This window comes from Macaca nemestrina, chromosome 2, assembly GCF_043159975.1.
Source record: "Macaca nemestrina isolate mMacNem1 chromosome 2, mMacNem.hap1, whole genome shotgun sequence".
Taxonomy (NCBI): Eukaryota; Metazoa; Chordata; class Mammalia; order Primates; family Cercopithecidae; genus Macaca; species Macaca nemestrina.
The window spans coordinates 15,840,400-15,861,622 of NC_092126.1; the positions used below are offsets into that span (position 1 = coordinate 15,840,400).

Here is a 21,223-nt window from a genome sequence, read left to right on the forward strand (position 1 = left end):
CCCCCAGTGGAAGCAAGGCAAGACAGAGGACACTGGACATGGGAAGCAGAGGATCCAACCCAGGAAAGAAAGGAAGAGAATCTCCAGGGTGATGGTGCAGGAGAGCCCACTCGGCCAGCTGTGCGCAGGCCACCAGGCCAGAGGCTCCCAAAGAGGCCGGTCATGAGGGTGATTCTGACAGAATACCCGAAGTCTTTCAGCTTCTTGACAGGAGACTTAAATAACTAGGGTTAAATTAGTGACTGAATAGCTGGAGAAATATGAAACGAAAAAAGAGAATTACTAACACTAGGGCAAAAAAGAAATTGGGCAGGAAAGGAAAAGCATTCATAGTCTACTCAGTGGGTCAGTTGTAAGTGGCATGTACAGTGTCATAGGTCAACACTGGCTGCTGATCTAACCCCAATCACCTGAAGACTACACAGCTGCCCCCTGACTTTACAATGAGGTTACGTCCTGATAAACCCACCCTAGTGGAAAGTATCCAAAGTCAAAAATCCATTTAATACCCCAGCCTACCAAACATCATAGCTGAGCCTAGCCTACCTTAAATGTGCTCAGAACACTTAGGTTAGCTTACAGCTGGCAGAATCACCCGGCAGCGCAGCACGCTGGAGAGGATGGGTGGTTTGCACTGGTGATGGCGTGGGTGACTGAGAGCTGACCAGCATCATGAAAAAATATCTACCGCGTATCACTAGCACGGGAAAAGAACAAAATTCAAAATTCAAAGTATGATATCTACTGAATGCATACTGCTTTTACAACATCTGTAAAGCTGAAAAATCCTAAGTTGAACCATCATAAGTGGGGACCTATACTGGGAGACAGGAAGAGGGTATGTATAATTGGAGGCGGGGAAGAGGGCATCCCAGCTAAAGCCTCACCTTTCAGAGTAGAAAGGCAACGGATAATGTCTACCACTGGGTGGGTGAGGGAACACCAAAAAACAGCATGATAAACATGTTGTTTAGAACTCTAAGAGATGAAGATAGTCAGAGAAACATACATTTCTGCCTGTAGGACCAAATCTTTAAAATATGGGCATAATGTGGAGCACAGTGGTTCATGCCTATAATCCCAGCACCTTAGGAGGCCAAGGTGGGAGGATTGCTTGAGCCTAGGAATTTCAGACCAGCCTGGGCAACACAGAGAGACCCCGTCCTTAGAAAAAAAAATAAAAATTATCCAACTGTGGTGGTGCATGCCTGTGGTTTCAGCTACTCAGGAGGCTAAGATGGGAAGATCGCTTGAGCCGGAGAGGTCAAGGTGGCATGACGGTGCCAACTGCACCCCAGGCTGAGAGAGCAAAACCTTGTCTCAAAACAAAGCAAACAAACAAACAAACAAACAAAAAAGGTGCATAATTATCTCTGTCAAAAATAAAAACTATAGTAGTAATAAGGGTGATTTTGCTTACATGTTTTCCCATCTTTTTCAAACAACTTAAATGAAATCTAAAAGGATACATGCTAACATGTTAACAGTGACTATTTCTAGTAATGGGATTGTGGGCCATTTACATTTCTTTCACTTTTGTATTTCCTGAAAAGTGCAGTACACAGAGCATATTGATCATAAATCAGAAAAAAAAAAAAGGCGTTATGCTTCATGCCTGGCCCAAATCCACCCCAAGGTAGAAGGCCCATCTCCCTCATTTTAGCTTTTGTTTGTGCTGCTGAAGCACAGGAGCCTGCCAACTCCTCCATTTGCACAGCAAATATTTGTTGAACTCCTAAAAGCCAGGCCCTGCAAGGCTATTCTAATACCTTCAGCTTTTGAGTCTCCTGAAGTCCTCAATACCCGCGGAGGCAACCAGCTGGGAGAGGAGCTAAGCCAACACTTCTCATACCTTACGTGCACTATGACCACTAGGAGCTTCACAGAGCAGGTCCAGGTGGGATCTGAGACTGGGGGAGCAAGCAAGCTACTTGAGGTACACAGGATTTACTTCAGGTTTCTCAAAGGAACTGGCCAGGTCTTCAGTCACTTCTGCACCGTGATGGCGTGCCCATTCTCTAACTCCTACATAAGCTCGATTTGAATTCCCAAATATTTAACAAAAGTCTATGAGAGATGGCAGAAGGGCACTGCTGAGGCAGCTGGAAGCTGTCTCAACTGTTCACAGTTATTAGCGGGGCCCTGCAGAAAGGCAGGCCTGGGTTTGAATCCATGCTTCACCATCCACTGGTGTGATTTACGTCCCCTCTCTAGGCCTTCACAGGGGAGGGTGGTCGTGTGGATGACACGAGGGTATGAGGACATCTGAAGGGCTTGACAAGACTCTGGTACACGAAGAAGACTCAAACAGTGACCACCTCTAGCTGCTGACAGGGCTCCAGTCCTTTCTCAGCCATGAAGGACTGGCTGGGACTTCTGGGGAGATCACGTGAGTTTCCAGCCTCTATGCCCTCCAATGGAGAGAAGAACGCCCATGCCCTGCCTCCTTCCCAGGAATGTTCTGAGCCTACACCAGGATGTGCACAGCACCTTGCAAAAGACCTCTTTGGTCCTAAAATAGGTTGCGGCACTCGGATTTTATTCAGGAAAATTTTCCTGACTCACCTCAATGTTACTACCGGGGAGATAAATTAGGAAAAGAAAGAAGCCCTTTCCTCTTCCCCTGATCTTAGGAAAGCTTTATTTTCAGGGAGGAAGCCATCCACGTGGAGATCAGGTGAGAAAGGCACCAGGTGTCTCTGACACTCAACACAAACTCAATAGCCACTAACCCAAGTATCCTGCTCCCAGGATCTGCTGCCGCACCGAGAGGGCCCACCAAGCTGCATTTCTCCCACAGCAAGACATCCTGAGGATCACAACCCTTTCTTCCCAGGAGAGCCAGAGTTTGTTGGACCTTGTTTAGAGAGTCTTGCACTTTGGGAAGAAGGCGAGGCTGAGCAAAACCGTTCCCTAAAGCCCGCGGGAAGATCTGAGCAGGCTCCATCCCGAGAAGCACGGCGGAAGCACGCGCCGGGGTCCAGCTGAGCCCCCCGCCACCCCCGGCCCGTTCGCACTCACGATCTCGGCCACGATGAGGAGGCCGGGCAGGGTGCGGAGGAACTCCCGGTCGTAGGCGAAGCTGCTGCTGCTGGTGGAGAAGTTCTCTGCGAAGGAGCTGGCGGTGGTGGTGACCGTGTGCGAGCGGGCGCGCTGCGGGTCCTCCATCGTCGAGCCACTGCCGGGCTGGCGCGTCCCCGGGGACCCCCGGCGGGTCTGCGGCTGGACGCGCGGCCCTGCGCCCCTGGGACACAGGCGCGGGGGAGGGGAGCGCGGCCGGCGCCGGGCAGAGGGTGCGAGGGGGCGACCGCCGGGGGCTGTCCAGGCGCGGCGCGTGTCCCTCGAGTGCGCGGCGCCCCTAGCGCCTCGGTGCGCGGGCTCCCGAGCTGCGCAGGGGCCCTAGAGGAAGAGGAGAGCGAGCGAGGGGAGGCTGCCGGGCAGCCGGGGAAGGCGGTGGAGGCCCGGAGGAGGGGAGGGGGCGTGGAGAGGGGCGGGCGGGAGGCGGGCAGGAGAGGGACCGCCCCGCGGAGGCGCAGCGGACGCCCGGCCTCTTCACCTGTTGCCCGACTCCCAGCGGCCGAGAAGGCGCCGCGTCGCACCCGGGTGGCTGGGTTGGCAGCCCGGCCGGCGGCGCGGAGGAGAGGGCGCAGGGGTCCTCCTGGCCGTCTTCCGCTCCCCTCCCGGCTTTTGCCTCTGTCAGGCCCCGCCTGGCCCGGGCCTGCGGCCGCCAGTGACCTGTTTCCTTCCACCTGGGCGGGTCGGGGGCTGCGGGCATTGGGGCCCCTTAAGGAAACCCAGGCCTCCAGGAACCCCGCCGCTCCAGGACACGGCGCGGAGGGAGTGATTGAGCGACGACCGAGGCAGGGGTGATGTGGTACCGCGAATGCTGGGGAAACGGCAGGAATGATGACCCGGCCGGACCTTAGACCCGAGATCGATGAGAGGCCGCCAGCACGGCCCGGGAGACGGCCCGCGCTTCTCCCCCTCCTGCTGCGGCCTCCGCCAGAACCCGGTGTTATTTCCTGCCCCTCCTGTCGGGAACAATTTGAGGAACCAACTTAATCGCTTGGCTTTGAGGGCGCGACGCTTCCAGGCGCTCTCCTCGGCTGTGTCCCGCGGACCCGTGGAGCCTGGGTGACGGCGCCTGGGCCGGAGGAGGGGAGATGTTTGCGGTCCCTGGCCAAGATGAATCAGCGTGACCGTCCCGTCACCCTTGAGGGAAAAAAAAAAAAGTTTCAAGAAGGCTTGAAAGGTGTGATTTGTGTAAAGTTAACTTTAGGACAAATGAGCGGTGCTTTCCTGGCATGGGAAGGGGATGGGGGTCCTCATTTACTGAGGCCGTTTGTAACAGGTCAGGAAGAACTGAGCTCGGGTGCTTGCGTTTATCCGCTGTATGACCCAGAGCGAGTGGCTCTACTTTTCGGGCCTCAGTAATGCAGTCTCTAAAATGCAGGCTTTGACAGATGGGCCTCTGAACAAAAACATTATCTTCCTGTTGGTCCCTCCTTCTATTTTGTGAAACGGTAGCAAGAAACATTTTGTCTGGAAGCCACCAAAAGAAAAGGAAATAAGGAAAGGAGGAAAAGGCTATATAAATCGAGGGTAACTTTGATTCACAGTGAAGGCATTTCTGCTGATTTGTTCCAAGACAGGTTAAAAAAGAGATCACAAGGGACATTTTCTTCACAGTGTCTTATTGAATGTGCTGAGAAGAAAGCAAAAACGACAATCTAATAAAACAAGGAATTAATGTCTTTTAAGTCTAGGACCTAGCCAGGAAGACCTCTGGGAGTAAAAGTTGAGGCTTTAAAAGCATGGCAAAGATGGAAGATGCGGAGAAATTCCATCCATGTGTATTTGGTAAGCACCTTGGGCTGGTGGGTAAATAATTAAAATTTAAAATATAGCACTTTTCCCTGGAGCAGTAGTTCTCAAAGTGGTCCTTGGACCAACAGCAGGTAAGTTCCCTGGGAACTTATCAAAAATGCAAGTTCTCAAGCCCCACCCCCAGACCCACTGAATCAGAAACTCTGAGGGTGGAGCCAGGAACTCTGAGGGTGGAGCCAGGAAGCTGTGTTTGAACAAGCCTTCCAAAAGACACTGATGCATGCTGAAGTTAGCTGCTGGTTTAGAGAAACTGTTATTGAGTTTGGGGAAATAAGAGATACATACATGAAATGACTGGAGGAGACTCAACCATCATGCATGACATTTAGTGAACGCAAAAGACAGGGAGTCTAGACAACTCTATTTCCATAGTACAAAGGACAATCCTCTCTTAAAATTCTTGGGGTCAGATGAATTTCTAAATTCAGATTTTGTTTTTCAATTTAGAAAGGTAAAATGTGCGTGTATCATATTACATAATACCTTCGGTAAGGTCTGGGGTGACACTCTACTAATTTTCTGCAAGGAAAATCATGAATTACATAAGTATATGCTTGGATTATCTATTGCAATGTAACAAATGTTCACAAAACATTAGTGGCTTAAAATCACCATTTCATTTGCTCAGAAATCTGTTGTGTCAGGAATTTGGGAAGGGTTTGGCTGGCAGGTTCTTCTGCTTTGCATGGTGTGATTGGAGTCATTTACTCAGCTGCTTTCAGTTGGTGACGTGGCAGGGCTAGAAAATCCAAAAAGTCTTCATTCCCATTTGAGCATTTCAGTGCTCTTTCAACTTGCCTCTCCGTGCAACTTTGGGCTTTCTAACAGTATGGATAAGCTCATGGTGGTTGGGCTTCTACCTGGCAGCTGGCTGCTGGAAGAGACTTTCTAAGATGGGCAAATGCAGAAGCAGATCTCTTAAGGCCCAGCCCTGAAGGCTACATAGACTCATTTCCACCACATTCTATTGGTCTAAGCCAATGAATGACAAGGCCAGCTAGATTCATGCAGAGGAGAAACAGACACCACCTGTGGATGGGAGGAGCAGTAAAGAATTATGGCTGTCTTTTAATCTAGGTGAAATAAAGACAAAGATAAGGGCCGGGCGCGGTGGCTCAAGCCTGTAATCCCAGCACTTTGGGAGGCCGAGACGGGCGGATCACAAGGTCAGGAGATCGAGACCATCCTGGCTAACACGGCGAAACCCCGTCTCTACTAAAAACACAAAAAATTAGCCGGGCGAGGTGGCGGCGCCTGTGGTCCCAGCTACTCGGGAGGCTGAGGCAGGAGAATGGCGGGAACCCGGGAGGCGGAGCTTGCAGTGAGCTGAGATCTGGCCACTGCACTCCAGCCTGGGTGACAGAGCGAGACTCCGTCTCAAAAAAAAAAAAAAAAAAAAAAAGACAAAGATAATAAATAGCTTTGCATCAGTTTAGGTTACGTTTTTCTACCAAATATGTTTTATGCAAGCTCAGGAAAAAATTTTTTGTTTTCAGCTTTTGAGATTTCAGAATTGCAGAGAAAAAAATATACACTGGTTGCTTGAAAACCAGCTGCCCCTTTCTAACTGCTGCCTACATTTGGGTGATTGTCTTCCACCTGAAACTCTACTGATTGGTGCCCATTCTTCCAATAACACCCTTATCCAGTCCACCTTCCATCTTCCTGCAAGAATTATTGTCCTGAAACCCCAGGCTAAGGTACCACTCTGCACAGCATAAGGGCCTATATAAGATAGTTCAGCCTATCTCTTATGATCCCTTTTCTCAACCACTCTAGAATGCATACTGTTTCAGCCCCGGATACACTTTGCATATATCTCTGTAAGTGTGATCACTTTATGCCCATAGCCAGCTTTCCTCTTTGCCTAAAAGCTTCCTACCTTCACACAGAGCTCAGAATCTGCAGTCTTCATGGCCCATTTTAAATGCCACCTTTTCTGTGATTTCTTTGGATTTCCATGAGCTTTGTTCTTTTCTTTGTTTTACAATTCATTGATTTTATGCACTTCTTTTTACTACTTCTCAAGAGATATGAATTACCCTTCCTTGTCTGCCCCCTGCTATAGGAGGTATTGAACGAATGCTGAGGCCCAAACTTTTTTTTTTTTTTTTTAGACAGGGTCTTGTTCTGTCACCCAGACTGGAGTACAGTGGCATAATCACAGCTCACTGCAGCCTTGGCCTCCTAGGTTTAAGCAATCCTCCCCACTCAGCCACCTGAGTAGCTGGGACTACAGGCGGGCACAACTACATCCAGCTAATTCGTTTTTTATTTTTTTGTAGAGATAAGGTCTCACTTTGTTGCCCAGGCTGGTCTCAAATTCCTAAACTCAAGTGATCTTCCCACCTTAGCCTCCCAAAGTGCTGGGATTACAGGTGTGAGCCACCATGCTGGCTCCAAGCTTCATTCTTAAGTACAGAAAAATGTCAAAAGAAAAGCTAAGCCCTGTACCCCCATAATGCCTTAATGCAGAAGAAAGCTTCAAGCCGAGACTTCTGGGAAGTATTTGATTTGTAAAAATGGTGAAGAAAATGGAAACAGGTACAGCCCAAGTGACACCACATGTGCCAGGATGAGCAGGTCCTGTGCAAATAGATACAGAAAAATCTAAGATCTGTTAGCGTGGAGTGTAGGGTTTATGAAGAGTCTAAAATATGGATGCCACAAGACCATATTACACAATGAGCCAAAGGTATGAGACACAGCACTCTCAAAGGTCTGTAGGGTCAAGGCCATTCAGTGGAGGCCCAGGACTCATTAGTAATTGAAAGAAAAAAATGGACAGCTTATAACTTCCACCTGCTCTCTGAGAAAGAGAGGACCAGGGACATTCCCGTTTTTTAGGTAATTTTCATAGGTTTATGTTTCTCCTCACTGTTATTCTAGTTTTAAATTCTGATAGTTTAGGCCAGGCGCGGTGGTTCACACCTGTAATCCCAGCACTTTGGAAGGCTGAGGCGGGCGGATCACGAGGTCAGGAGATGGAGACCATCCTGACTTACACGGTGAAACCCCATCTCTACTAAAAATACAAAAAATCAGCCAGGTGTGGTGGCGGGCGCCTGTAGTCCCAGCTGCTCGGGAGGCTGAGGCAGGAGAATGGTGTGAACCTGGGAAGTGGAGCTTACTGAGATAGTGCCACTGCACTCCAGCCTGGGCAACAGAGCAAGACTCCGTTTCAAAAAAAAAAAAATTATGGTAGTTTTATGCAAGAATCATCAATGGATGTTGGTTGAAAGTGTGATGAGAGAAAGGATATTTACATCATCTCTTAAAAAATAGAAGTAACAAAGAAAATAACAAAAAGATATCATTTCAAAGTCTTCAGAAGATACTATTCTCCCTTTGAAATTCATAACTGTACAGTGGAGAAACCTTTGGGATATCACCAGACATTATGTATCTCCTAATGTGATATAGTGAGAAGGATACAACATCACTTCTGTGATATTCTTACCAAATGCATAACCTGAATTTAATACTGAGGAGGGAGCAGACAGACTGAAATTGAGAGATGGTTTATTAAGTGTCAAGTTCATGAAAGACAAACACTGAGGAACTGTTCCATACTAAAACAGACTAAGGGGACCTGACAGTGAAATGCAATGTGAAATCCTGGATTAGAGCCTGGGCTGGAAAAAGAACAATAGTGGGACAATTGGTGAAATCAGAATAAATTGTGTAGATCAGATAAACATTGTGTCAGTGTTACATAGATACAATGATAATATTGTGTTAGTGTTAATTTCATGATTTTGATTCCTTTTTTTTTTTTTTTTTTTGAGATGGATTCTCACTCTGTCACCAGGCTGGAGTGTAGTGGCGCAATCTCGGCTCACTGCAACCTCCAACTCCCTGGTTCAAGCGATTCTCCTACCTCAGCCTCCTGAGTAGCTGGGATTACAGGCACACACCACCACGCCCGGCTGATTTTTGTATTTTTAGTAGAGACAGAGTTTCACCATATTGGCTAGGATGGTCTCAATCTCCTGACCTTGTGATCCACCTGCCTCGGCCTCCCAAAGTGCTGAGATTACAGGCGTGAGCCACTGCGTCTGGCGATTGTAATTCTTATACTCAAGTATTAACATTTTGAGTATCTGGGTAAAAGTTTATATGAAATCTTTTTACTATTTTTGCAACCTTTTTTTTTTTTTTTTTTTTTTTTTTTTTGAGATGGAATCTCACTCTGTCGCCCAGGCTGCAACCTCCACCTCCCGGGTTCAAGTGACTCTCCTGCCTCAGCCTTCCGAGTAGCCGGGACTACAGGCGCCCGCCACCACGCCCAGCTAATTTTTTGTATTTTTAGTAGAGACGGGGTTTCACCGTGTTCCCCAGGCTGGTCTTGAACTCCTGAGCTCAGGCAATCTGCCCGCCTCGGTCTCCCAAAGTGCTAGGATTACAGGCCTGAGCCACCACGCCCAGCCTATTTTTGCAACTTTTTAAGGAGTGAAATTGTTTCAAAAAGAAAAGTTAAGAAAATAAAAATAATTACTTATGGTTGATTAAAAATAGAGCTCTCTAATCCAAACAGTAGTTCACACTCTCCAGGCACACTGGATTCTGTGGTTTATCCATCTTAGAACTTCCTGCCTCCCTTCATCTTGCTATTAATACTTGTCTTGTAGGGAAAGAAATCAGAAGCTTGGCTGAGAAGTAAGAGTGTTCTTCCCACTCCAGTCCCCAAAGCCACCAGTCAGCCTAGTCCATCTTCAGTTTGAAAATAGGAAGAGATGGAACCTAAATCCATTCACTAATGAACTTTTGGATCTCGGGTGGATTTGAGTTCCAGGAGGCTCTGTCAATTTGACCAGAGGTTTTCAGCCCAAATGACAACACGGTGAAGCATATAAGGTAAGAAAATAAGTGAATTGAGCCAGATTGTTTTCAGAATGGCCTCTTGAATTGTATTCTTCTGAACCAGACATATTTGGGCTTATATGTTAACTTTGTATCAAATTCTTTACTTACACAGAGTACCTTCACTGTATTTTTCTCAAAACATATGACCTCCTGGGTCTCACTCTCATTTTTCTCTTTAGTTTGAGACACGGGGACAAGAAATACTTCCCTTTCCTCTTCCTATGAGGAAAATAACACTGGGAGAAACTGCAAGTGTCGTGAAATCAGCCCCAGCATTTGAACTCCGTTGGGGCAGAATAGGGAGTTGGGGCGGGGCAGGGGGTCTGTGGTGAACAGGAGCACGAGTGCTCTAAAGGGGCCATCTCAGTCTCTGCCCCACCTGATTATTGCCTTGAAAGAATTTGGGGCCTAGTGGCCTGGCGCGGTGGCTCACGCCTGTAATCCCAGCACTTTGGTAGGCTGCGGCGGGCGGATCACGAGGTCAGGAGATCGAGACCATCCTGGCTAACACGGTGAAACCCCATCTCTACTAAAAATACAAAAAATTAGCTGGGCGTGGTGGCAGGCACCTGTGGTCCCAGCTACTCAGGAGGCTGAGGCAGGAGAATAGTGGGAACCCGGGAGGTGGAGCTTGCAGTGAGCCGAGATTGCACCACTGCACTCCAGCCTGGGTGACAGAGCGAGACTCCATCTCAAAAAAAAAAAAGAAGAATTTTGGCCTCGTGTTGACAGAAATCCCAATTTTTATGAATAAATATTGGCAGCTAGTATCCTTTATTTCAAAACACAGTGTGTCGCCTTTGTGGGCCAAACAAACATATCTGAGAACCATCATTTGATGCCTTCGGATTCAGACAAAGCAAGGAGACTTTCTCTTCTCTCTCCAGCTGCCTCGGACCCTCACCTCCCTGCAAGGCCCTCCGGAGGCCTCAGAGGACACAAAATTTGGGTCAAGAGGGTGACTCTAAGAGCAGAGTAGCTGGAGGAAATATTTAGAAGAGTGGTGAATAAAACGTGAAACAAATGGGATGCTGCTAACGGCAGAAGAGGGCTTTCTGAGCCAGGGAAGTTTCAGATTGGGAGACTATGGAGGGATGTTAAGAATTAACTTATTTAGAAGTAGGCATTCTTAGAAGATGTAATAATAACTAATTTATTGTTGGTCTATTTTGTGCCAAGCACTATCTTAACTCTTTGAATCATTTTATTAGGTCACTGATTATAAAAAAATTTTCTGTGTGGGGGCAGTGGCTCATGCCTGTAATGCCAGCACTTTGGGAAGCCGAGGTGGGCGGATTGCTTGAACCCAGGAGTTCAAGACCAGCCTAGGCAACATGGTGAAACCCTGTCTCTACAGAAAATACAAAAATTAGCTGGATATGGTGGCGCATACCTGTAGTCCCAGCTACTCACTTGGGAGGCTGAGGTGGGAGGATCGCTTGAGCCCAGGAGGTTGAGGCCGCAGTGAGCCATGATTGTGGCATTGCACTCCAGCCTGGGAAACAGAGAAATACCCTGTCTCTTTTAAAACAAAATTCTTAGGAGTCTTGACCTTAATGAGAAAGATGGATTTCTCAAAGTTCTTAGCTGCATCCATTGGCTCAACATTTATTTATCTAATATGCCACTCACTATTAAAATACACAACTCAATAAGACACTATCCCTTCCCTTAATGAATAGGTCATCAAGAGAGTGAGAGAGACCGTACATCAGTGATGGGTGGGACCCCTGCCAGGCCACAGGTGGGCCCAGGGCCACCCCCATGTAAGGGGAGGATGGTGAGGTCAGCCTGGGGCTCAGGCAGTTTCCTCAAGGAGCAGCCATTTAAACTGTTTTCAAGGGCCATTCAAAGTTAGCTAAGGAAAGAACAAGAGGACAGAGGAGGAAATTCTAGAAGGAGGGACACAACCTGTCCCAACAAGATGCATTATGACCAGTGTGTTTGCTGAGAAATGCAGCTACAGGGAGTTTCAACCCTCTGCGCCCGCAGCATAGGAGACAATGGGCCATCCCTGCTCCCTCTGCATTCCTTCAATAAACGTTCACTAAATTGTGCTTGGCAAAGGGGCAGATGTGGAGAAATTCCATCAATGAGCATTTATGAAGCTTGCGGTCAAACCATACTCACATCCTGTTCCAGATAGTGAAAGGGCACAGGGTGTGGGTGTGTGTATAATCTTAGAAAGGTGAAATCCTGAGTCTTTTCCTGGTCTTCAGACTTTTAACTTTTTTTAGCAATTACTTTGACAAATCAGTAGAAAATTTAAATTTCTACATATACTTAAATGTATACACGCATACATTTTTCCACAAAAATCAGTAAGAGGACTGGAGGATGGGGTGGGGGTGGGTGGATACACACAGTTCACTTTGTCCTCTGCAGGGTGGCTTAGTTAACCCCAGACCAGGTTGCAGAGCAGAAAGTAACTGAGGTTTGTTGAAGAAAGGGCAGGTTTACCTGAAACATGTCTTGAAGGGGCCCAGTTCAAAGAAGGAAACAGCATTAATGACAAGCAGATGGAAACCCATGAATGACTGTGGATGAAGCCCAAGTGAGATGGACGTTGGTTTTAGAGAAAAGATAGCTGAGTTTGGAGGACCTGCTCTAGGAGTTCCGTGGAATCATGGGAAATCACAAGGCAGTGGCTGCTAAAAATACCTTGTGCATGTTACTAGCACCTTGTTAAAAGTACATGGGCCAAAACCTGTAGGCTTTATTTGTATTTTACTGACAAAAATTCTAGGCCCCCTTATAAGGTCTTGGAAAAGGTGAATATGAAGGTCCTAATGCCACCGCCTTTCTCTGCCCAAGGAGGAGCAGGAGCCTGTCCATCCAAAGCTAACAACCCCTAAAGAAGTGCCATGATGGTTGCAAAATGAAATCAGAAGCACATCAAAAAACTGGACAGCAGGCCAGGCATGGCAGCTCATGCCTATACTCCCAGCACTTTGGGAGGCTGAGGCGAGCTGATCACTTGAGCTCAGGAGTTTGAGACCAGCTCAGGCAACATGGTGAAACCTCAATCTCTACAAAAACAAACAAAACAAAACAAACCCTTCCCAGAATTAGCTGGACATGGTAGCACATACCTGTAGTTCCAGCTACTCAGGAGGCTGAGGCAGGAGAATCGCTTAAGTCTGGGAGGTTGAGGCTGCTGTGAGCCACCATTTCGCCACTGCACTCCCTGGTGACAGAGGGAGACCCTGTTTCAAAAAAAAAAAAAAAAAAGGCAGAGTAATTACACCCATAACATTCCTCACCAGAAGACTCTGAAAGGAACACATTAGGCAAGCAGTTTACAGAGTGGTTATTTGCTTACCAGGTTATTTGGCTTTAGAAAGAATTAATTGGAAGGCTCTTCTGAGCCAAAGGAGCCAACAAACATTTAAGTGATTGTTTATGAAAAATAAACTATTTGAGGAGGCATGATGGAGCTGAGAAATTTAAAGGTGGCTAGGGTCTTTAAAGAGTTACCACCAAGAAACATCAGTAAAATATCAACTTTGTACAAAAGATATATTTTAAGTGTGCATTCTTGAAGAGTTACTAGCAAATAAAAGGTAAAATGTATTACAGGGTTTTTCTGGAAATTCTATTGCCTATCTTTTATAATGTGAAGAATCACTCCTTTGTTTTTTAATTTCCATGTTCAAATCCACTTTGCTGGAAGGTAAGTAACTGGTCCTTTGGGCCCAGCCTGTACCTGCCTTGGGAGTTGGGGGAGAGGCTTTGGGCCCGTGTTTCTAGGCCTCCCATTGCACAAGCTCAAGTAATGTTAGCATTAGGTGTATGACTGCATGACAAACTGTTCCTCCCCTCCCTTGACCTAGTGAATCTGTAACCAGAAAAGCCAGTTAGATCTCCTGACACATTGGGAGGGTGGGGGCTGGTGGGGAAGGAGCAGGGGATGCCTTCATGGGAGCCGTGCTTTCACAGTGGGGAGTCCTGATGCCTTGCCTGTGAGGGCCTTCACAAACTTCAGAGCGTGATGGCACTGCCAGAGAGAAGAGAATTCACCATGGACACCCAGCCTAGTGCCTGGCAGCTGGCAGATGGTAAGCATTCAACAAGATCTGGAGAGAGAATGGGGTTAAAAAACACGGTACTTTTCATAAAGTCAGAATATTATGAGGCCTCCAAACATGGCATTGTGGACAGGTAAGATCCAGCTGGGCGCTGAGCCTCACATATTGTTATTATTTTTCTTCTCTCCATCTCTAGGAATGGTGCACATTCACTTTATCACACAAGGAGGAGTTTTATGTAGGGTTTTTTGTTTGTTTTGGGTTTTTTTGAGACGGAGTTTCACTCTTGTTGCCCAGGCTGGAGGGCAATGGCAGGATCTCAGCTCACTGCAACCTCTGCTTCCCAGGTTCAAGTGATTCTCCTGCCTCAGCCTCCCAAGTAGCTGAGATTACAGGCATGTGCCACCAAGCCTGGCTAATTTTTGTATTTTTAGTGGAGACAGGGTTTCACTACATTGGTCAGGCTGCTTTCAAACTCCTGACCTCAGGTGATCCACCCTCCTCAGCCTCCCAAAGTGCTGGGATTACAGGTGTGAGCCACCACGCCTGGCTGTGTTTTGTTTTTGTTTGAGACAAGAGTTTCACTTTGTTGCTCGGGCTAGAGTGCAGTGGTGCAATCATAATTCACTGTAGCCTCGACCTACTGGCCTTAAGCAATGCTTCCACATCAGCCTGCCAAGCAGCTAGGACTACAGGCATGCACCACCATGCCCAGCTAACTAAAATTTTTGTTTCTTTGTTTTTTGTAGAGATAGGGTCTTACTATGTCACCCAGGCTGGTCTCAAATTACTGGCCTCAAGTGATCCTCCTGCCTCAGCCTCCCAAAGCACTGGGATTACTAGCATGAGCCACCGTGGCTGGCCTTATGTAGGCTTTTGTTTTGTTTGTTTTGAGATGGAGTTTTGCTCTTGTCACCCAGGCCGGAGTGCCATAGTGCAAGCTCGGCTCACTGCAACTTCCGCCTCCCAGGTTCAAGCAATTCTTATGCCTCAGCCTTCCAAGTAGCTGGGATTACAGGCACCCGCCACCATGCCCGGCTAATTTTTTGTATTTTTAGTAGAGATGGGGTTTCACCTTGTTGGCCAGGCTGGTCTCGAACTCCTGACCTCAGGTGATCCACCCGCCTCGGCCTCCCAAAGTGCTGGGATAACAGGCGTGAGCCACCACGCCTAGCCTATGTAGGCTTTTTAAGACCCAAATTAGAGATTACAATCATGTCCCTTCTGTAGTCTTTTCACTTGTTTTAACTACCCAGATATGGCAGAAACTCTGGTTGTTTGCTAGTGTCCACTCTTCCCTCCTTCAAATATAGAATTCTAAAACCTTAGCTGGACACACAGCCACCTGATTAGAGATATTTCCCAGTCTCCCTCACAATTAGGGGTGGCCGAGTAGCTACACAAATAAAAATAATAATAGTTTATACTCTTATATGTGCTGAGTAATTCTCCTAAATGCTTTAGATATACTAACCCATGTACTTTTCACAATAACTTCATGAAATGTTTAAAAACAGGAGCACCAATATGTTAAATGACTTGGCCAAGGCCACACAGATAGTAAATGGTAGAGCTGGGGTTTCATCTCAAAAATGGGGCTGCTGCATTTGCCATTAGCTTACATTTAGCCCGATGGATGAGAGCAGAACTTCTAGGCCGTGCCCTCAAAGGGGAGAGGATTGCTGTCCATTGCCCCTTCTCTCTTTCCTCCTAGCTAAAAATCACCATGTTCAACTACAAGACGGATGCTCCATACTGAAGTTGGCAGGACCGCACGATAGGAAGTGCCTGGGTGCAGCAGGGTGCAGTGGTCTTTAATCCCAGTGCTTTGGGAAGCTGAGGCAGGAGAATCACTTGAGGCCAAGACCAGCCTGGGCAATATGGGGGACCCCATCTCTACCAAAAACAAACAAAAAATTAGCCAGGTGTGATGGCATGACCATGTAGTCCTAGCTACTTGGAAGGCTGATGCAGGAGGATTGCTTGAGCCTAGGAATTCAAGGCTGCTGTGAGCCATGATCATGCCATTGCACTCCAGCCTGAGTGACGGCGTGAGACCTTGTCTCTCAAAAAAAAAAAAGCCTAGGGTTCCCAAAGCCACAGAACTATCTCCATCAGCCCGGATTCCCAATGTTCAGATTGTTACATGAGAAAGAAAGAAGTGTTTAGTTGATTTTAGCCATTGTTATTTGGAGAGGAAAGGTAGTCTTTTATCACAGCCATACTGTAACAAGGGGTATACCCTAACTAATCTAGGTCACAGAGGGAAGGGAAACATATCTTTGAACACCTACTCTGTATCTGGTGTCTTCATATATTATCTCATTCAGTTCCTACAAAAGTTCTGCAAAATAGGGATTATTGGCCAGTATCTGCAATGAGGAATCTGAGGCCCAGGGCGGTAATTGGTCTAAGGTCACATAATTGGATAGTTGAATAGGCTGGGATTTCAATAAGTCTTCACCAAAGGCCTCTTTTTCACTACAGCAGTGCCTCCTGGAGATGGTGACTCATTCATAAGAGACATTTCCATGTCTGTATCATGATTCATAACCCTTTTATTATTATTCAAAGCAATCTGATCAGATTGGTACTCTTAGTTCCAGTTCATAGATGAGAAAGCAGGCAAGACATGCAATTATACCCCCAAAGTCAACAGAGAGCCTAGATTTAGAAGTTGCAGCTGCAGAAATTAAAGACTGATGATTCCTTTACAAATAGAACCAGTTTGAGACCCCAAAAGCCCTTATTCTTGAAGCTTGCAAAATAGCTGCTCATTTTTTATAAATTTTAAAGGAGGTGGATGTTGCTATGACACAGAAATGCTGCGTTTAAGCTGATTTTTAGGGATCTTTCCTAAAAGGTTTGACTATTCCAGGTTTGTGGGTCACATTAGACCTTCTAAGCTGCAGGGACAGTTTCATGAAGCCCCTCAGCCTGGAAACTGGCCCTCTTCCAGAGATAAAGGTGGTAGTTACTGAGATTCTCGCATACTCTGCCATGTACAACCTCAAGGTGGGAGACCTGGAAACCTCCCCACCCCCCAGCCCCAAGTCCCAAGTTCCACTGTTTTTCTTCTTTGGATGGGAGAGCAGCTTTCTCTGTTACCAGTCTACTTGGGGGAAATGGTGACCAACTGCTCCCCACTACATATTTCCTGGGTTAACAGGATAATATGGTTTGGCTGTGTCCCCACTCAAATCTCATCTTGAATTGTAACTCCTACGATTACCACGTGTCATAGGAGGAACCCAGTGGGAGGTGATTGAATTATGGGGGTGGTTGTTTCCTGTGCTATTCTTGGGATAGTGATGAATCTCATGAGATCTGGTTTTAAAAATGGGAGTTTCCCTGCACAAGCTCTCTCTTGACCTGCTGCCATCCATGTAAGAGGTGACTTGCTCCTCCTTGCCTTCCACCATGATTGTGAGGCCTCCCCAGCCATGTGGAAGTGTAAGTCCTGTTAAATCTCTTTCTTTTGTAAATTGCCCAGTCTTGGATATGTCTTTATCAGCAGTGTGAAAATGGACTAATACACAGAAATAGCCAGATCAAGCTGGGTCTCACACCTGATTTCCCAGGGAAGGGGCACAATGTTGTAGCTTAAGCCCACTGCCTGCCTTTCATCCAATCAACAATGCCCAGAGAGAATATAGCCATGGGGATTTGGGAAAAGGGCTGTTCTGATAGAAACTGCAGGAGCCAACGACTTAGGACATTGTTACGGGGACTTAGGACAGGATTCTCAACCCTGGCTGCACATCAGCATCACCTGGGGAGTCTTAAAAATCTGCCAAAGTCCAAGCCCTACCCCAGAGACTATGATTTTTTGGTGCTTTGTCAAAAGTTGCCCAGGTGATGATTTGTAGGCCATAGTAAGATGTTTGCAATGTATCTTAACAGTACAGAGGAATCCTCTCAGAAAGGTTTTAAGTGGGGAGCTGTGTGTTCTGAAAAGTGCTTTGCTTTGTTCTGTGACTTGTTAGTGGCTCCATTCTCTTCAGGTGTTAAAGAAACATCCGAAGATTGGCTTATTGAAGGTGGTCCACAGACCAGTGACATCATCATCACCTGGGAGTTTATTAGAAATACAGAATCTCAGGCCCCACCCCTGACCTGCTGAACTACAATCTGCATTTTAACAAAATCCCCAGGTGCTTTGTGTGCACGTTAGACTTGAAAAATGCCACCTTGAGACCCTCATTCTCAAACTTGGTTGCACATCAGAGTCATTTGGGGAGTTTTTTAAAACACTGAAGCCAGATCCCACCTCCGGGGATTCCGATTTGATTGATCTGAAGTACAGTCTGGGAATTGAGCTTTTTTTTTTTTTTTTTCCTTTTTTCCTTTTTTTGAGATGGAGTCTCACTCTGTTGCCCAGGTTGGAGTGCAGTGGCGTGATCTTGTCTCACTGCAACCTCCGCCTCCAGGGTTCAAGTGGTTCAAGCAATTCTCGTGCCTCAGCCTCCCAAGTAGCTGGGATTACAGGCACCTGCCGCCATGCCCAGCTAATTTTTTTGTATTTTTAGTAAGATGGGGGTTTCACCATGTTGGCCAGGCTGGTTTCGAACTCCTGACCTCAAGTGATTTGCCTGCCTCAGCATTCCAAAGTGCTAGGATTACCAGCGTGAGCCACTGCACCTGGCCAGAGTTGAGTTTTTCAAGAGCTTCCTGGGTGACTGTAAAGGCAGCAAAATTTGAGAACCATGGCCTTAAGGGTCTTCCCTTGCCACACTCTCCACTCCACTTCTCTCCCTGCCCCCAAATTAACTAAAGAGTCAGTCCTGAAAATCTCCTTTCTGTTAGGACAGTGAATTCCAAGAAAGCAGTTATCCTAGTTATCCTATTGCGCTATTTGATTTAGATTTAAAGTAAGTAACTCCAGGCAAAAATATAGCCCTAAAGATTCTATTTGAATCTTTTCAAGAATTGATTGAAAAACATTATGCCTGTCTATTTCTCTACCTCTTCTATCTCCAGAACCACACCCCTAGGCGTCAGCCTGGACTTTTCTCTCTCTTCCAAGCCACTTTTTGAAGGCAGGGAAAGGAAAACATAAATATTAGGCTTCCTGATGCTCACCTTGGTGTCCACAGCACAGAATGCCATTTGTTATTGATTCAATGTCTCAACCTGGGGAAATTTTCCATTTTGCTTAAGGTCTCAGCCTTCTGGGCTGCTCAATTTATGCTTTGCTCCTGCTGTGAGCAGCTAAACTAAAAAGCTCTCCAGAACCCGTCAAAGCCAGTTCAGGTTTTCTTTAGCTAGATAGCATCAGAGGGAAATAATGGAAAGCTACTGCAGAACAATTGTCCTTTTATGTCAAGGCAGCTTTCACTGAGGGAGGGGACCCCTTTGCTTTATTATTCTCAAAATTAGCCTCACAGGAAAGGGTCTGTGCTCTCTCCCGGAATGTCAATCGTCACCCCAGTCCAGGGCTTTTCAATGTCACCTCTCAATCTCCCCCACTCCTTTCTTTTCTTGAGTAATAAGAATCACGTTTCCTAAAATTGATTGAGGGAGATGTTGAAACTCAAAACCAGAGAACTTAAAATCTGTGGGAGGTAGGAGGCTTTTCAGCAAGCAGTGACTGGTGAAATATGGCAGAGTCAGACATAGCAGACTGAACCAACCAGGACTTTGGTCATCTCCCCAAATCTAGGGAGCCACCAAATCAAACAAGCAGCCACCTGGAACTACGAACACATGCCAGGTTCCTCAGAGCCTCCTAAACCACATCTTGAAGTTGAAAGATGAGTTCATGTATGAAAAGAGGGAATTGATAGCCATTAAGATTTCTTCCCCAACGCCTATCAACCCCTCCACTACGGAGGCCATCATGGAAGAATGAGTTTGATCCCACTCCCAGCTCCTTGGCTGGACCATGATTGGTTCAGGGCAATTGGGGCTTATCCCACTTCCCTTTGCCATCGTGACTGGTGTGGAGAAAGCTGGTCTGAGGACCAAGCCAATATGTTGGGGAAAGATAGAAAAATGGAGATGCAGCCCTCAATGATAACTCTCAGTGCTCAGGAGTTAATTCCTACATACCCTAGCTTCGTTATCCTGGAATGAGATAATTCTGAGCCATGTGTTGTACATCAGTTCCCAGAGTTTCCCTGGGGGTTAACCTCCAGGTGCCCAGTGTCTGTAAGTAATTTAGCAATGCCCCCTCTATTAGCTGCCTTCTCTACTCCTCATTACTTCACAGTTCTCTTCCCATACTCCCTTAAGATCCCCAAATAAATGACTTATGCCCAAATCCTTGATGCACGTCTGCTTCTAGGGGAAGTCTAAGACAGTTTTGTTGAAGTTGAATTTTTAGACTAAATGTGTGGCTTTCTCTTTGTGGATGCCAGGATGTTTGCTGGCCCTTTGCCTGTCTCACTCTTTCTCCCTGGTGTCTGCCAGACAAACTCCTACTCATGCTTCAAGACCCAATTCAAGCTTATGCTTTTCTGTGGGTTCTTCCTAGGTCAACTAAGAAAAGTTAGTCATGCCATCCCTTAGGTCTTCATTGAACGATGCACAACACTCCAGTTTTGAAGTGATCTTATTAGAGTTAGGTGTTTACCTGGTGATGTTTCTTCTGATCTAAGGGCCTTAAGAATAGATACCTCTGTTCTCCTAGCGCAGGGGCTTAGCACAGAGCTTATCATACAGCTGACACTGAACAAATGTTGGTTGAATGGATAAAAGAATAATCTAAATAACTAGATACCTGACTGGAGTCTAATTAGAGATTGACATCCAACTCTCTAGAATTCAGAGGTTACACTTCCTGCCTTTTGAAACTGGCACTCTAAAGCAGAGAGAGGCTCTTAACTTGCATGGATACAGGAAATCTGGGGACTCCCAGAAATTGTCTGTAAAACGAGGCCTGCCCAAGTATTGATCTGAGCAGAAGGTCTCTGCTGTCATCAGATTTTTAAGGAAGTGTGTGATTCAATTCATTCAATGACATTTGATAACTCTTATATGCCTATTACACACTAAATATTGTGCTAGGTGCTGAGGATAAAGAAGTGAAAAAAAAAAAAAACAGACAAAATCCCTTCCATACAAAGGGGGAGACAGAAAATAAATCATAAATGAAGACAAGTGCCATGTAGAAAGACACAACTCAAAAGGAGGAAAGGTTACAGGAGGCCTGTGCTGTTTATCTGGGATGGCCAGGAAAGGTCTCTCGGCAGTGGCAGTAGGCAAGGGGGCAGGAAGCAGGGAGACCAGTGAGGAGGTGAATCTAGACAAGCGGTGATGATAGCTTGATGCTGGTGGTCACAGGGGAGGAGATGAGAAGTGGTTACATTCTGGATATATTTTCAAGATACAGTCAACAGGATTTGCTGATGGATTGGATGGGGGTATGAAAGAAAGGATTGGCAATGACTCCAGAGTTTTTGGTCTGAACATCAGGATGAATGGAATTGCCATGAACTGAG

At 46.5% G+C, this 21,223-nt stretch overlaps 1 protein-coding gene and 1 long non-coding RNA gene across 8 annotated transcripts in view; one reads left to right on the top strand and one right to left on the bottom strand.

The window, feature by feature from the left end:
• Positions 1-3,461, bottom strand: part of LOC105470951 (CKLF like MARVEL transmembrane domain containing 8) — a 130,896-nt gene extending 127,435 nt beyond the window's left edge. For both annotated transcript variants that reach the window (XM_024789463.2, XM_011723311.2), the window contains exon 1: positions 3,022-3,461. In XM_024789463.2, coding sequence (XP_024645231.1) covers positions 3,022-3,168 — 147 coding nt within the window. In that variant the 5' untranslated portion in view covers positions 3,169-3,461. The remainder of the gene's footprint in view (positions 1-3,021) is intronic.
• Positions 3,462-3,556: 95 nt separating this feature from the next.
• The window catches only part of LOC139361844 (uncharacterized), a 59,474-nt gene continuing 41,807 nt past the window's right edge, over positions 3,557-21,223 (top strand). For 3 of the 6 annotated variants that reach the window (XR_011619580.1, XR_011619581.1, XR_011619583.1), the window contains exons 1-4: positions 3,561-4,252; positions 4,762-4,860; positions 9,519-9,744; positions 13,693-13,811. This is a non-coding gene — a long non-coding RNA (uncharacterized lncRNA). Of the gene's footprint in view, positions 4,253-4,761; positions 4,861-9,518; positions 9,745-13,692; positions 13,812-21,223 lie in introns of all 6 variants that reach the window. The other 3 variants (XR_011619582.1, XR_011619584.1, XR_011619585.1) reach the window with 3 other exon arrangements.